At 42.9% G+C, this 17,259-nt stretch overlaps 1 protein-coding gene across 3 annotated transcripts in view; it reads right to left on the reverse strand.

The window, feature by feature from the left end:
• LOC147696974 (multidrug resistance-associated protein 1-like) overlaps nt 1-17,259 on the reverse strand; it is a 547,338-nt gene that overhangs the window by 147,299 nt on the left and 382,780 nt on the right. For all 3 annotated transcript variants that reach the window (XR_015299277.1, XM_086934056.1, XM_086934058.1), the window contains 3 exons: nt 5,096-5,315; nt 3,785-3,939; nt 998-1,153 (listed from right to left, as the gene is read on the reverse strand). Coding sequence is in view for 2 of the 3 variants with exons in the window: in XM_086934056.1 (XP_086790182.1) it covers nt 998-1,153; nt 3,785-3,939; nt 5,096-5,315 (531 nt within the window). In the remaining variant the exon portion in view is untranslated. The remainder of the gene's footprint in view (nt 1-997; nt 1,154-3,784; nt 3,940-5,095; nt 5,316-17,259) is intronic.

Below are 17,259 nucleotides of genomic sequence, written 5' to 3' on the forward strand. Positions count from 1 at the left end.
AATTTCTAAATGTATAATAGAGACGGTCCTAGATTATTTTCAGAACATCAGGTTCTTTTACTCTTGTACTGTGTAGCCACGGCAGAGCTTTTAGTTTGCATGATTCTTGTTGACTAAACATTATCAGGAGGTTCGGTCTACCAAATTGCCATACATTATTTCCATAGTATATTCTTGAGACTGATTTACTGGAACTTGATTACCAATTTGTAAGTTGGCCACCAATCAATGGTCCTCATTGGGTAGCTGACAATTTGACAACCTGTTGACATTAAGGTAATGAGAGTAAAAGCTTCCTGCACTAACAGTTCCTAGGCTGCCTTTTGAATTTAGGCTCCAGCAGACTGGTGGATTTAACCAACAAGGTACAGAGTCTCAATAATCTTTTAGAAAAAGGGTCATATGTATATACATATGTTGCAGAGTAATGAGGACAGTGGTGTCCTTGTTCTGCTCTGCTAGTTGCTTTATGAAGGTAAGACAATCACATGGTCCCAATATGAGTTTTTGTAACAATTGGATGTGGAGGAAGAAATTAAGAGTAGACAGGGGAAATTATTTTCAGTCTCTTGGATGCTGTATCCCTCAAGGCCAAACAATACCTTTTGTGGGTCAGCAGTAGCCATCAGTAGTAATACACTGCTTACAATAGCTGCTACAAGGACATAACATTGACTCTTTCTTTAAATTTTACAATGCTCATCTGCGTTTTGGCTAGGTTTATGCTATACACGTACCCCATACAAACATGTATAAACATTATTCAGCTTAGTATAAGGTTCAGACCTGTAAATAATGAAGATGAAATGTCACCAGATCTCCTAAGATTTTTCAAAAGTTCAGTCAATCTATATAGGTCAGCAGTTGTAATATTCCAAAATATCAGATTCAGTCTACTTCAATGTTCACTCAGGTTTCCCACCTGTCTTTGTCACAGTATTTAACTCTGACCACCTACTCATGCCTTATTTGTAGAAAAGTAACTACAGTCACTTACCTGGATGGTTAGATAAAGGATGGTCAAGGGAACAGCTGCCACAATGAAAAGCGGTGTAGCACACACAATCACAAGGAGAGTTCCAATCACATCCAGCATGCAGTTTAACCAGGTGCGCAGGTAGTAATGAAACCGCTCATCAATTACATATATGTCCTGAAAACAAAAGAAGAGCGATCATTTCATAAAATTGACCTAAAAATAAAGTCCTACTCAATCTATCTTATTGGCGGCTGGTAAATACCCCAATTGGCATGAAAGTACAGATTCACTTGCCCCTTGATTCCTACAGGCCCTTCGAAGGAGAGATGAACGATCAAGTAGTAGGATCAAAGCTACATCTACCAGACATTCAGATGTCCCTGTATAACCTGCCTCCAACAAAGCACCGGAGCCTTATGCTCCAGTCATCAGAAAAAAAGGTCCATATTACATTAACACCCAGGGAACAAAGGTGGTTTGAGACTATTATTTCTGCCCAAGGGGGGCTTTTGTATTGCAGAGGGGGCTCTTTATTACAGATGTTGCAGCCCCTATTTTACATCCATGCATTCTCAGTGTAGTGAGGACCTACACTAAACATGGAATGCCTTTAACCCTCTCCCCAAGCCATATTACAAAACGCAAAAACAACAGTTGATGGACAGAATGCAGAGCAATGTCATACATTCACCCCAGTACAGAGATTGGGCCTAAAAGCATCATTTTTTTGCACTCCACACACCCCAGTTAAGACATGGCCATATGCAAATCAGCCTTGACCCTGTGCCTCATGGAAACAGTCCAGCCCGAACTGCCAAGCCATGTCTTTCCTGGACTGGAATCAAGCATCCTAGGACCGGTTTCTGGCTACCAGCCGTCTTCAGCCAGGATAGCTTGACTCCAGTGGTGTGGAGAGCATGGGACTCGCGTCTGAGCATACCCATCCCACTCGGGGTGACAAATGCAAAAACAACAGTTGATGGACAGAATGCAGAGCATTGTCATACATTCACCCCAGTACAGAGATCTGGGCCTAAATCCATCGTTTTTTTGCACTCCACACCACCCCAGTTCAGACATGGACATATGCAATTCAGCCTTGACCCTGTGCCTCATGTGAACAGTCCAGCCCTAACTATCCAATGATGAGGGCTGAAAGCCTGAAACCGGTCCTTGGATGCTTGTTTCCAGTCCAGGGAGGACCTGGCTTGGCAGTTCGGGCAGGAATGTACCCAGGGGACACACGGTCAAGACTGATTTGCATATGGCTGGGTTCAAACTGGAATGGCATGGTCAGCAAAAAAACGATGGATTTAGGCCCAGATCTCTGTACTGGGGTGAATGTATGACACTGTTCTGCATTCTGTCCATCACCTGTTGTTTTTGCATATTACAAAACGGGCACAGGGCGAAATAGACTGTCAGTAGGTGAACTGATGGTGCACTGCAGAGGAACTTATGAAGAACAGGTACACCACCCAAGGGTGCTCTATGGTATCAAACACAAAAGACTCCAAACCCCCCGTCCCCCACACCCCAAAGCAATTGCAACTCCTATGGAGTTGGATGAAGTCATGCACAGTACAAGCCTGAGCGGGTACACTTTTCTGCCCCATCTTGAAAGCTGGCCTGTTCCGCTGTCAGTGTATCACAGAACTGCAGTTACAAATCACATCCTTCTGCAGCTGTCTGTCTCTGTTGTGCTCATCACAATACAAGGGTATACTCATCAGGACACATTTCTGCTATGGAGAGCGCAATACTTTTCCGTAATTTGCCTGGTATATGCTTGGTGTACTTGACGAAGGAGCACTCAGCATAGATCATAGCCGTGGCCAAGCTTTGTGTAATCCAGCAAGTATCTCGAATAAGGACACAGTTACAGATGTCAGGTTATTCCCCAAAATAATACAACAAATACAAACCTGGGTGAACAGATTTTATAGCTTTAGGGCATCATTGATATCCCCATCAGCGAAGACACCAAAAATATGTCTCACCGCTCAAACTAATCTGTAGTATATCCTTATTCCTTATTTTGTCCTGATGACATCAGAAGGAAGTCCAGAGAGGTAAGAAAAACCGAAAAGCAAAATAAAAAAAAGAAAAGGAAAAGACAAAGAAATGGAAGTAGAAGGGAAAAAGGGAGAAGGTACAATGAGTTCTAGTAACACACCATGAGTAGGAGTTATCACAGTGTCATCTTTGATGCTTTCACCACCTGACACAACAAAATGCACGTAAACACCATACAAGTGGGGGGCCTGTTCCTCTATCTAAATCTAGCTGCCATTGTCCAACTGCTCAAAAACATCGCTGGCGCCACAGCTCTGTACTTTGTCTCTGGCTGGTTCTGTCCCAGAAAGTGTGTTTGAGTGATCTGCACGCTCATATATACACATTTCTAGTCAAAAACATAAGCACTTTCCACACACTTGACCATACAATCAGCATATATTTCCCTTGCTAAACTCAATACAATTTGGATTTCCACTTCTGTTTGAATTCAAGAGCTGGTAGATTTCCTTTCACAACAGATGTGGACAATGGCAGGCACACAGTTTACCTGAGAGAAAACATTTATCCGCAGATTTCAGTATTATCTCATGCTGAGAGCTTTTCAGTGTTGCACTAGATTATTTTATTTGTACGAGTTCAAGTTTAAAACTCATCCCATTCTTCATTTCAGTATGCTTCTCAGATGTAGATGGAGACGGCAATCTAAGAGTTTTTTTTATATAAACACAAAAGAAGAGAACTTTGTTTATGTGCATGCATATTTACAAATGTATTTCTCTGTGATACCTTGGTAAAGCGATTAAGTACTTGGCCCATAGGTGTTGTTTCAAAGAACTGTAGCGGAAGGTGCAAGACGCTGTCTAACATCTGATGATGCAACGCTCGGGAGGCACATATTGTTCCCCTGGTCAGTACGTAAGACCCATAGCACACCAGGAGGCCTGAAGAAGACAAAGATGTAGAACATATCAGTATAAATGATACTAGCAAATTCTGAGATTATACAGTTAATTATATGAGTTACATAGTTTCAGGATGTGTGCATAGAGTGAGATGAGAATCAAACCTTTATTATATTTTTCCAGTATTGAAAAGATCCCTATTCAAGCATATATAAAATGTGTTTGGAAATTGGATGGTCACACCTATTTACAGCTAGAAAGAACAGGCCTTCAGAAGGTCCAATAGATGGACTTTGTATTAAGCAAGCATTCAGATAACAGAAAGGCACTATGTGACGGTATGTGCTTACCCTTTACTATTACATTGATACAAATATTTCCCAGTGAATCTCATTAAACTGTACATTCAAATCTTCTGGTAGATTAGGAAGACAGGAGCTTTGTGTGACATGAGATAAAGAGAGCAGATGATGTCCTCGAAGGAGTCACTTTCATAATGGTGTGGACAATTGAAACTAAAATCCCTGGAGTAGATGTTGTTTGTGTTGATTATGTTAACAGCGAATCTGACTTCAAACGTTCTGATACGTGCATATTGTAACAAGGTAAATGGTGACAAGTGATAGGTGAGGTCGGTAGGAGTGTTTGTTAGGTGCAGAGAAATTCAAAAGAGATGGGAGGATGATTGAGTATGGTGAACAGTGAGGTGGATTTGTGCAAGATGATGATGTCTCTGCCAGGGGGGGTGTATCACATTTGATTGGGTTACCATCAAGGATGAGTTTGCCAATAATGGGTGGTGTGGTTGGGGTGCCACATCAAAACAGGCATGTTTCTCATTCAATAACATTTAATCACAACATGAGAGATGGCTCTCCTCTCTTGCCTCCTTTTGGGAGAGCAAGACACAACGCGTAATGTATAAATATCAGGATTCCGTACTGGAGAAGAGTCATCACTTTTACTCAAGACTTAACTACACTCTTTGTTTCAACACAAAATGGTGTAAGGCTCACCACAGCCCTTTCCGGGGTCAATCCATGATCACACAGATCTGAGCAGGAAGTTGGCAAGTTCAGTACCTTAGTTGTCTTCAGCAGTTATCTGTTTCAGTTATTTATATTTTACTTCATGAAAAACATGCCTGTTGAAATCGGCCACATGACACACAATTTAAAAATGTGCAAGTGCTTACCTTGAATACATCCCAGAAGACCATAGACGCCAAGCCTACTGTCCCTTAAATGAGGCCATTCTGCAGGGTCTTTCATTTGCTTTGCTTCTGTGACCCATGTGCTAAGCCAAAGGTTTTGTCCAATAGCTACAGCATTCTGCCCCACATAGGCTGCTACAGTGAGACCAACCCACATCCAACCGAAAGCTTGAAGATATTTCATGATGACAGACGATTTCAGCTTGTTGGAGAAAAAGATTTGAAAATAATTACTTATCACACCCTAGGTAAAGAACAGGAATGCACAAACACAGCTTTAAATGTGCAAATATGTACTGAACCAGTGTGGACCATGTACAGCAGAAAACACAGTCCATGCTTAGATTCTAAAATAGTAAATCAAATTGTAGTAATCATTTACGTTGGTTGTAGACAAGAATGAACAGCAGAAACAGGCAAGCTATACCATCAAATAGGAGATTATTGCCAAATTCAAGCCAGTATGGCAGCAATAAACCCCCACTAGCAATCCCAAAGCATGCAGTCAGGTCACGCAAACCCCATAGGCCAAGACAAACTCAGATTCAGGGGCATAACCATGAATGTGTCCATGTACGATGCAAGTGGCTTAGCACAGCCAAGAAGCACCAAAACTGGACTGAAACACACCAACACCACCACCACAACCTGGTATTTTGTAATGCAAGAGGATGTCAAATACCACTGGGAGATTGTGAATTTTTGATGATCAATAATCTTTGGTGCATGCTAAGGTGATGCGCAAAAGGTGAAGGGAGTTGACCTTGATAATAATGTGCATGTTATGCTGCCTACGCTGCAATTTAGCGCCGGTAGCTCGAGCATTACTGAAAAATCAGTGTGAACTGCACTATGTGGTGCATAAGAGCATGAGGTCATTTGTGTTGATTGCGCTACAGCCCGAGTAGAAAATCCAGTCGGCAGCAGCAAATCTACGCGAGAAGCAGCCCTCTGACCGCGAGCACCCATGTTAGAAAATTGAACGGAGGGACGCCAAACCTTGCTAGCCAGCTTACATTTCTGGAGCCTCATGGGGAAAATTATTCCACTACGCAGCGATTCTCAAAATATGGCTGGAACACGGAGTCGCCAAATTCCGCTGGTGGAATGAAACATTCCACCCACCTCTAGATATTAGTGGTGTGCTTGCCAGAAAAGCAACCTTATTATGGAGTTATCTGACCTTAAAATTATACTTCGACATAGATACCTATCTCAATAAAACTAAGCCTGCAACACAACAATCTTTGTATTTGAATTACAGTTTGGAATTCTAACTATCAGAGCCTTCACCGCAGAGGTAGCTAACCACAGGAACAATAGCTGATGTATGCTCTTGTAAAATGGGAGTGATAGAATCTAGCACTCACTTCATGCTCACTTTCAAATTAACAGCAGTCCTCCAGAGGTGAACATTAACTCTGCTGTTTAAAAACTACAGAGTAAAAACCACGAGAGAGACATTTGTTAAGTGTCTATGGACTGACATTCCACACATGAAAATATGAAACAGCATGGCAATGTAGAAGGAGCCAACTTGAGGAAGAATTATTAACAAATTCATAAAAATACTCCTGTGTAGGTTTTGAAGGTTTTTAAGCATTTTTGTCTTAATGTAAAACTCTAAAGGCCTGATTGACAAACTGCATTCTGTAGTATTACATCAAAATGCAATTCACAAACCTACATCTCAAGACCTCTGCTTCTCCACTGTCTTCTGTGTGGAGGTTTCTGCCCAGTGTGCAAACATTTCCATACATGTATGTATAGTAGTAAATGTGGGAGGGGAAGGGGGACTGGCTTGAAACGAGGAAATGGTTAATACGTGGGAGGGGGCTAGAGAAATTTAAGGAGTGCCTTTGGGAGGACATGCTAATACAAAAAAAAACACCCCAAACTGTGAAAGAAAATAGCAATTATCAAATATTCTTTTTAAAGGTGTCAAAATAGGTGTATATGCACTCCAGTCCAGACCAGCAAGTCAAGCACCACACATGACCAATCATTGGTACTGCAACACACTCGAATAATACTCAATAGAGGCAGGTAATTAAAATAACAACCCTAGCAATTAAGGTTAAATTAATTAAATCTCTCTCACTTGCTCTCTCTAATTTTAAATGTTTCATTGATTAATGATAGAAACAGGGTTTCTAGTTGGCAGCGGTATGCACCCTGTCCAAGCAAGAACCACACTCCTAGTCAGGGTAAGTCACAAACACACCCTAAATTAACCTGTGCTCACTCCATGTTAGCTTGGCACAGAATTGGCAGGCTTAACTTAAGAGGCAATGTGTAAAGTATTTGTGTATCAGTAAAACAGTGAAAACACCACACAAAAAGATATCGCACCAGGTTAGAAAAATGCACCTTATTTAAAAAACACGACCAGACCAAAATGACAAAAATCAAATTAATAGAAACTGAGTTATGAATTTTTAAAGATTAAATTGGAATGTAGTACTTAAGATCATAAAGCGCCAACCTCGGTTATCTGGTTGCGCTTGACTGGTTCGAATCCAAAAGAACAGGCTGACGGCGAAGGAGAGCGGGTCAGACACAGGGACCAGCCTTGGGCCACTGCAAAGTACCTTGTTTGCATCATTGTCAAGGACAAGATGCGAGGAGCAGAGGAGGTAATGCGTCGTCGACGATCCACAGGATGCAGGTGATGTGTTGGCTCTGAGCAACCCAAGTTGGAGATGCGTCGGAAATGGGGTCAATGCCTCGCACAACTGGCGATGCATCAATCCTCTTAACTGTGGCGATGAGTCTGCAGTTGAAGAGATGCGCTGGTTCTGATTCCTTTGCCTCAATGGTGCTGCATGGAATCTACTGGAACAGCACTTCAAACCCAATTCCAAGGGTCCAGGGTTGGCTTGGCACCACTTGGCAGGGCAGTCTCACAGGGGCGTTTTTCAACACAAAGGGAATTACCCAGATCTGGAAGTGCCCTTCTGAGGTAGAAAACTCAGACCTCTCTTTGGCCCCCTAGGTCAAGGCAATCTGCCAGTACCCATCCTGAGGAGTCTGGCAGCTCCTAGCCAATCTATTAGCTCATCAGCTATGGAGATGAGGTGTGCATCAGTCTTGGTGACCACATTGAGCCCACAGTATACCACACAAAACCCAAGTTCCGGTGAGACACCTGGAGGGGCAGCCTTGGCAACCAATACCAATTACGCAAGACCGAAGGCTGTTTGAGGGCTCAATAACCCCTAACACAAGCATCTTGGAGACCTCCTCTTTAATGCTGGATCTCACCATGTCGGACAACCTATAAATGTTGTTCTTCACAGGCGTGCTGTCCCCAGTTTCAATATCATGGCTACACCAGGTAGTGAGTCGTGGGGTAAGTGAGAACAAAGACACAAACTGCCCCAGCAACTGGCAGCAGTCTCTCTACTGGTCTTAGGTCAGTGTAGGGGAGAGACTGAGACCCTTCACTGACCTTGGAAGAAAGGAGGTTGGGGAGATGTTCACTCTCCTCTTCCACCCCATCATAAGTATCCAAGAGCATGGTGGTAAGCTCAGATCTCTCAAAGCAGGGCTTGAGGTGATTGATATGAAGGACCCTGAAAGGGTTCCTTGGAGCATTGAGGTCCTTGAGCATTGTGCTTCTTCACCTCATAAGGCCCAGACCAGTGGTCTTGCAGAGTCTCATGGGCTCCATCGCCCCCACTTTTTGGCCAGGCTGAAACTCAACCAGAATGGCATTCTGGTCATACAAGCTTTTCTTGTCCTCATGGCTGGTTTCTACATTCTTCTGGGTGAGCGTCCAGAACGTGCTGTCTGCTTACGGAGTAACAGCATGTAGCTGACCACATGCTAGGGGGCTCTTCCAGGAGCTTGCAACCAGTCCTCATTTACCAAACAGAGATGTCCTTTCACAAAGTGTCCAAACTGAAGTTCAACCCTCTTCCGGGTACCTCCCTGTGGACAAACAAAAGACATGGCAGGAGGACATTCCCATTTCCGCCTCATGGGCCTTGGTCGGCTCATAATCATTCCTTTTAGGGTTCTGTTGAACTTTTCAACAAGCCCATTGGTTTGTGGGTGGACAAAAAGCCTGTTGTCAGTCATCAACATACATGTTCATTTCTGGCAGATAATGTATTTGACCACCAGCATATCCGAATCAGATTCCGTATTCTATCCCCAAATGGTTGAGTAAGGGAAGTTTCAGACATTAGGGTGGGCTAGTCAGTGTTAATTTAGGCTAGATCACCAGTATATTTTACTGAGGTGATTTGTGTGTTTCTACAAGTAGAGTAGAACATCGCATCTTAATATCATTGAAGGCCATAGTCCATGGGCCCACGGCCTGTAATCATTCCTATTACCATGCTATCCATGCATGTGGGTAGCTACAGGGAACATGGTTAAATAATACATGTGTGGACTATGAATTTAGTGTCAGACTCATAAAATACTGCTGCTAAACTGATGGATGGAACTTGTTCAGGGGCCACAGAGCAAACAGAGATAACTAGGCATCCTTTGGGTTTATTTACATTTTCCTGGGGCCACCCTATTATGAAGTCGTAAAACTGATCACCTAATGCACAATTGTAGTACTAGACCCTCTAAGGCTTACTCAGTGATGTGATATGGGGTTAGAGACAGAGAATTATTCACAATTTGATTAATAAATTGATGCTCAGTCAGCACTTTAAATTGAAGACAAGCTTGTAAATTCACAGAAATGTGTGAACTTAGGAAAATGTTGAACATTTCAGATGACAAAATGGTAGATGCGTGCTTATAAATGTTTGCTAATTTGAGTGTTCATTATCCTTGTCATGTGTGGCAGGGCTATTGTACGCTAATACATGCACAACATGCCTGATTGCATAAAACATCAATACACGTAAAATTAGAGACTAAGTGGGTAGTAACAGGGTCTAGAAAAACAGACTAACTTTGATTGTCAATGCTGTTGTGTCCTGCGAGACACATTCTAGTGTCTCGACAGGCACTGGTTTAAAAACCACTCCCCCTATGGGAGTGGACACACACACCCACACCCATCCACCTCCGGCGTCACGAGTGACATGACCCGGCTAATAAATAGGCCCGGGTGCACGTGCTCAAGGCCAGTTCCAGTAACCACATACCCTGAGTGTGTGTCGTTATTCCTTGTCATGTGGGCCTAGAGTCCACTACCCAACAAATGCTAACAAATGTGTGTTCAATCACCATGTTTTCAGTTACCCCATTTTTTTCTCTCATCTTTCAAACTGACAAGAAGGAGAAGAAAAACTTTCCACTTCTCTCATGCAAAAATTGTATTAGAAGCTGACTTACAAGATGAGCATGCAGAGTTATGCATGAAAGGAATAAGGAAAAGTAACAGATACTGTAGGTTTGTATACTTCTGTAAAGGGCCCTCCTTTAATGCCATTGGAGCCTTTCAAGTGTACTCCTGTGGGCACCAGTAGAAAGTTTGGAAACTTAAAAACGTTTCCTCCAGAGCTCTAGAGCATCATGGGGACATGTGTGAAAAGATATCGGACTGAGAGTTCCATGGTATCGGACTGAATTTCAGTTTCGTTCCGCTTATAGCTCCCATCATCTCCCAAAAAATCACTAAGTCTATTCTGCATTGGGAGATAGAGAATTTTTAGCTAGAAATCACCAAACAACCAGAACTCTAGTGGGATCAACCTGCTTCAAGTATCTGGCCTTCAGTTCCACTGTGGCAACTACAAATTCAGTGGCGGCCCGCTAAGAGAGGATTTTTCTTTAAAAAAAGTGACAGTCTCTTTCTGCACTGGGACCTGAAAACGTTTTAACCAATTCATCTATTGCACACGGCCTGGGCTTCATCGCTGTTGGCCTCAAAATGCACAACAACAAATAATATCTGGGGGTCTGGGAAGAAGTCAGTAAGTTAAGCAAGAAGGACCACTATACCAAAAACATGCAAAACAGTATCAGTGAGAAATAGTAGTTAATAAATGGCCAAGTCAGGGCTCAAGAGTATGTGGAGAAAAATATTTTTCCCATCAGAAGCCACACTGTACCGCCCTTATTGTCATCATTTGGGTTCTCCTTACCCAGGAGACATAACGGCCAGAAAGTTGTTGTCGTGACCGAAATGTGATGTGAGGGCAGAACAGAAAGGTATATTAGTGGCTAATGAAAAAAGCAGTGTATGGTGATTAGAGTGAAAGGTGAGGGGTAATGATAAAATTAGGTGAATTGGGTGGAAAAAGAATTTTATTAATATCCCCCAATCCCTAAGATTAAAAGGCAGGTGTGGGTGCAGGTTTTAAATAATAACCGCACTTTTTAGTGGTCGACATGTTTCTGCATTCACAAGAAAAGAGTTTCTAATGCATTCTTCAGGACCTCGGAATTACACTACTGCTTTGTTAATACAAATTAGATAAATAATGAAAAAATATCACCTGGAAATCCAGGCGTACTCAACCGTATACTGTTAGTGCATAGTGGTAAGGGATCCGACATGTAAAACAAACAGACAGACAAACAAAGAAACAAATGGACACCAAATGTTATTCACATTGTTCCTGTTTATAATCATACTGAAAATACAATATGTTCACTCGTACTAGGACGTAGTCTCAAGTATACACTCACCCATATATGTTGGTTGAGAGGCTTCACCCCACCTGGCTGCAGCGCAGGTAAAAGGAGCACCGCTCTGGAGATAATCATAAGGTATTTATATTTATAGAGCGGTTTCATAATGTGAAAGAGAAATAAAATAAAGTAAAATAGAGTTTACTTAGAGACAAGAGGTGGTCTGAACCTCTTATATATCAAGTGGTGACAGACTTCTAGGCTGCCCGCCGTGATCTATCAAAATCAGAGAGGACGAATACCAAGTATCTCACGTTGTACAAAGAATAGTGTACATGTACAATCGAGAAAAATGCGTGGCTTTGCATAGAGACGAGTTCGCCAATGGAGAAATACTCCGAATATATGCTCGTAGCAGGGACTCTTCTTAGATGCCAGCAAGTGATTAAGAACGGTAGTTAGCTTCTCAGGGCACCACAACGTATAAAGTATTGAGATCACGGAGAGCTCTTTAGAAGCGGAGAATGCTCCGTGTGAATGTTAGCAATACGAGAGAGTACCAGCACCTTAAGAGATGCCTCGTGATTAGCGCGATGAGCGCAAAGCCTTTAGTCTCTAAAGCGGAGTAGCCATTAAAAGCAATAGCTTCTTCGTGTGCGCGTTAAGAAAATAGTCAATGCGCGTTGAGAAGTGCGCACAGCCAAGGCACGCTCACCTTTCCGTCGGTGTCTCCGGGCAGTCTTCAGTACTGCTTGGGGGGGCACCGACCGCGGATCGCGGTGATGTTTTGTAAGATTGTGAAAAGCTCCCTGAACGTCACGTGACAAGAGGTGGTCACGTGGTGTCAGGGATTCTGGGAAATGTAGTTTGCTGCGCGTTTAGTACCAGTTAGTCAGTGAAACGGGGCCCAGATATATGTTCAGATACTTCACTCTAGGTGGTACACTAAATGGGATGAACAAAGTGTGACAGAATAAGTCCCACGTGTGTTGTTGAACATTGGTGTTTGGCAGCAGGTAAACCCACTCCGTAAGGTTTTGGAATGACACTCTACAGGGCAACAATGTTGGACAATATCGAATAGGATATCTAACATGTAGAGACAGGAGTGTGTGGCAGTTGGAAACCTTACTCCGTAGGGTATTAGCGGGTGGTGTAGGATGACACTATACAGAGCGACAATCAGAGGGACATCCAGGGTATTGGCTCATTGAGGCCCTCCTTGTCGCTGTTGAGGCGATACACCCATTTTTGTTCGATTTTAAACAAGAACCGGCTAACATCCGCACATGAGTCAGGGATGTGCGGTTGTTCAAGGACTGTCCAGTAAAAATCCTCAGGACCATGACTCTTCTCCAAAAAATGTGCTGTGAGGCGGGTGGCTTGTTTTCGACAACGCACTGTACTTTTATGTTCTTGAATGCGTGTCCGTATCTTTCTGGTCGTCATGCCGACGTACTGTAATTGACATGGACATTTAATCAAGTAAATAAGATTACTGCTGTTGCAGTTCGTAAACTTGCTTTGTATCCATGGGCGGTTGGTGCCTATGTCAATCTCAGTAGACTTGTTGGTCTGGGGACAGACGGTACAAGTCCCACACGGATGGTGTCCAACCACAGGAGGTAGGTCCGATAAGGTACCCACTTGCCTCACCTCCTTGTTACGTGGGCGTGTGTGGACTAGTTGATCTTTTAAATTGGGTCCTCTCTTGTAGGCAAACATAGGCTGGGCGATGTCGTCACCTCCAGTTTTAATTTATTGGAGGCTCTCTTTTTGGACTGGCGGATGATTTTTTTGGGATAGTGTTTCTCTTTCAGTTGAGCCTCCAGGTTTCTCGAATGTGTCTCAAAAGATTCCTTGTTGGAGCAGTTTCTCTGGACCCTGAGAAACTGGCCAAAAGGTAAGTTGTCCAAAAAAATCATCCGCCAGTCCAAAAAGAGAGCCTCCAATAACAACAGGGAGGCCCTACTGGAAATCCTCCCTCCCAAAGAGAAGACAGATCGCATTGCTTTCGTTAACACCTTCAACAGTCGATCAAACCAGTTGCAAAAAATCATAAGAAAACACTGGTCTATTCTTAAAACTGGAGGTGACGACATCGCCCAGCCTATGTTTGCCTACAAGAGAGGATCCAATTTAAAAGATCAACTAGTCCACACACGCCCACGTAACAAGGAGGTGAGGCAAGTGGGTACCTTATGGGACCTACCTCCTGTGGTTGGACACCATCCGTGTGGGACTTGTACCGTCTGTCCCCAGACCAACAAGTCTACTGAGATTGACATAGGCACCAACCGCCCATGGATACAAAGCAAGTTTACGAACTGCAACAGCAGTAATCTTATTTACTTGATTAAATGTCCATGTCAATTACAGTACGTCGGCATGACGACCAGAAAGATACGGACACGCATTCAAGAACATAAAAGTACAGTGCGTTGTCGAAAACAAGCCACCCGCCTCACAGCACATTTTTTGGAGAAGGGTCATGGTCCTGAGGATTTTTACTGGACAGTCCTTGAACAACCGCACATCCCTGACTCATGTGCGGATGTTAGCCGGTTCTTGTTTAAAATCGAACAAAAATGGGTGTATCGCCTCAACAGCGACAAGGAGGGCCTCAATGAGCCAATACCCTGGATGTCCCTCTGATTGTCGCTCTGTATAGTGTCATCCTACACCACCCGCTAATACCCTACGGAGTAAGGTTTCCAACTGCCACACACTCCTGTCTCTACATGTTAGATATCCTATTCGATATTGTCCAACATTGTTGCCCTGTAGAGTGTCATTCCAAAACCTTACGGAGTGGGTTTACCTGCTGCCAAACACCAATGTTCAACAACACACGAGGGACTTATTCTGTCACACTTTGTTCATCCCATTTAGTGTACCACCTAGAGTGAAGTATCTGAACATATATCTGGGCCCCGTTTCACTGACTAACTGGTACTAAACGCGCAGCGAACTACATTTCCCAGAATCCCTGACACCACGTGACCACCTCTTGTCACGTGACGTTCAGGGAGCTTTTCACAATCTTACAAAACATCACCGCGATCCGCGGTCGGTGCGCCCCCAAGCAGTACTGAAGACTGCCCGGAGACACCGACGGAAAGGTGAGCGTGCCTTGGCTGTGCGCACTTCTCAACGCGCATTGACTATTTTCTTAACGCGCACACGGAGAAGCTATTGCTTTTAATGGCTACTCCGCTTTAGAGACTAAAGGCTTTGCGCTCATCGCGCTAATCACGAGGCATCTCTTAAGGTGCTGGTACTCTCTCGTATTGCTAACATTCACACGGAGCATTCTCCGCTTCTAAAGAGCTCTCCGTGATCTCAATACTTTATACGTTGTGGTGCCCTGAGAAGCTAACTACCGTTCTTAATCACTTGCTGGCATCTAAGAAGAGTCCCTGCTACGAGCATATATTCGGAGTATTTCTCCATTGGCGAACTCGTCTCTATGCAAAGCCACGCATTTTTCTCGATTGTACACGTACACTATTCTTTGTACAACGTGAGATACTTGGTATTCGTCCTCTCTGATTTTGATAGATCACGGCGGGCAGCCTAGAAGTCTGTCACCACTTGATATATAAGAGGTTCAGACCACCTCTTGTCTCTAAGTAAACTCTATTTTACTTTATTTTATTTCTCTTTCACATTATGAAACCGCTCTATAAATATAAATACCTTATGATTATCTCCAGAGCGGTGCTCCTTTTACCTGCGCTGCAGCCAGGTGGGGTGAAGCCTCTCAACCAACATATATGGGTGAGTGTATACTTGAGACTGTGTCCTAGTATGAGTGAACATATTGTATTTTCAGTATGATTATAAACAGGAACAATGTGAATAACATTTGGTGTCCATTTGTTTCTTTGTTTGTCTGTCTGTTTGTTTTACATGTCGGATCCCTTACCACTATGCACTAACAGTATACGGTTGAGTACGCCTGGATTTCCAGGTGATATTTTTTCATTATTTATCTAATTTGTATTAACAAAGCAGTAGTGTAATTCCGAGGTCCTGAAGAATGCATTAGAAACTCTTTTCTTGTGAATGCAGAAACATGTCGACCACTAAAAAGTGCGGTTATTATTTAAAACCTGCACCCACACCTGCCTTTTAATCTTAGGGATTGGGGGATATTAATAAAATTCTTTTTCCACCCAATTCACCTAATTTTATCATTACCCCTCACCTTTCACTCTAATCACCATACACTGCTTTTTTCATTAGCCACTAATATACCTTTCTGTTCTGCCCTCGCATCACATTTCGGTCACGACAACAACTTTCTGGCCGTTATGTCTCCTGGGTAAGGAGAACCCAAATGATGACAATAAGGGCGGTACAGTGTGGCTTCTGATGGGAAAAATATTTTTCTCCACATACTCTTGAGCCCTGACTTGGCCATTTATTAACTACTATTTCTCACTGATACTGTTTTGCATGTTTTTGGTATAGTGGTCCTTCTTGCTTAACTTACTGACTTCTTCCCAGACCCCCAGATATTATTTGTTGTTGTATATTGAGTTTGGGGCTTATATCTGGTCGGTCGGTAAACTTGCCCTTAGCCCCTTCCTAATTGTTTGTTGAATGTGGCCTCAAAATGCACCTAGGTCCCAGTCTACTGCTTTTGAATACTGTCATTGGCACTTTGCTCTTTTTGGTGATATTTTCAATTAAATCTTTATAAAGTCAGATCTCTAGTTTCCCTTTTGTATCTTTGTGGTTTTGGTTTTATTTTATTAATGAAATGTTAATTTTAATTTTAAAATTGGTTGTGGAGTTTTATAGTGTTTTGTGTGACTTCTTCCTACTGTGCATGCACTGCTCAAATACTTTACATATTGCCTTTGATTTAAGCCTGACTGCATCCTTTCACATTGCCACCAGGGACTGAGTACAGGTTTATCTGATTCCATTTGTGTGACCTGATCCTTTGAGAATGACACTTGCCCACCCCAAATAATAATCCACTTTCCTGCAGCGAATAGCACTGATTCAGGCGGAATCCTAGGAGCACAATAAGAAACCTACAACGTCAAACTCTTACTTTCATCTGTTCTGCCACCGTAGCAATTTGTGAGATTACTTTTGTGAAGGAACAAGGCAATTGGTGGACCTCAAGTATATGTTATTTAATCAAAAGCTTAACAGATTATGCAGTGTATACAATTATTCTATGAGGATCCTACTCTGATCCTCATAAATACAACTTCTGCAGAGTTCAGGCCTGCTCAAGCATTAGGAAATACACCCATTATATCCACAACAGACTACTACAATCTCAGGCTTTTCAAGTGTAACATCTAAGCATGCATGCAAACTGCAGAAAGGGGTGAACGCTGCAAGTCTTCACTTGGAACAGCCATAGAGGGCCCACATAGGGTCTGTCTAAGAGCACTCTCTTTGTCCGAGGTTCAATGATGCATTATGGTTAGGGTGCCTATTCTGGTGCACACTGATCTACAGAAGCATTATGCCTATGGAGTGCCCACATCAGGTCTGATTACAGAGCATTCTATTTGTCAGAGGGCAAAGAAAACACCATCTTTAGGGTGCTAATTCTGGTGCACACGTCT

Source organism: Lissotriton vulgaris, chromosome 8 (assembly GCF_964263255.1).
Source record: "Lissotriton vulgaris chromosome 8, aLisVul1.2, whole genome shotgun sequence".
Taxonomy (NCBI): domain Eukaryota; kingdom Metazoa; phylum Chordata; class Amphibia; order Caudata; family Salamandridae; genus Lissotriton; species Lissotriton vulgaris.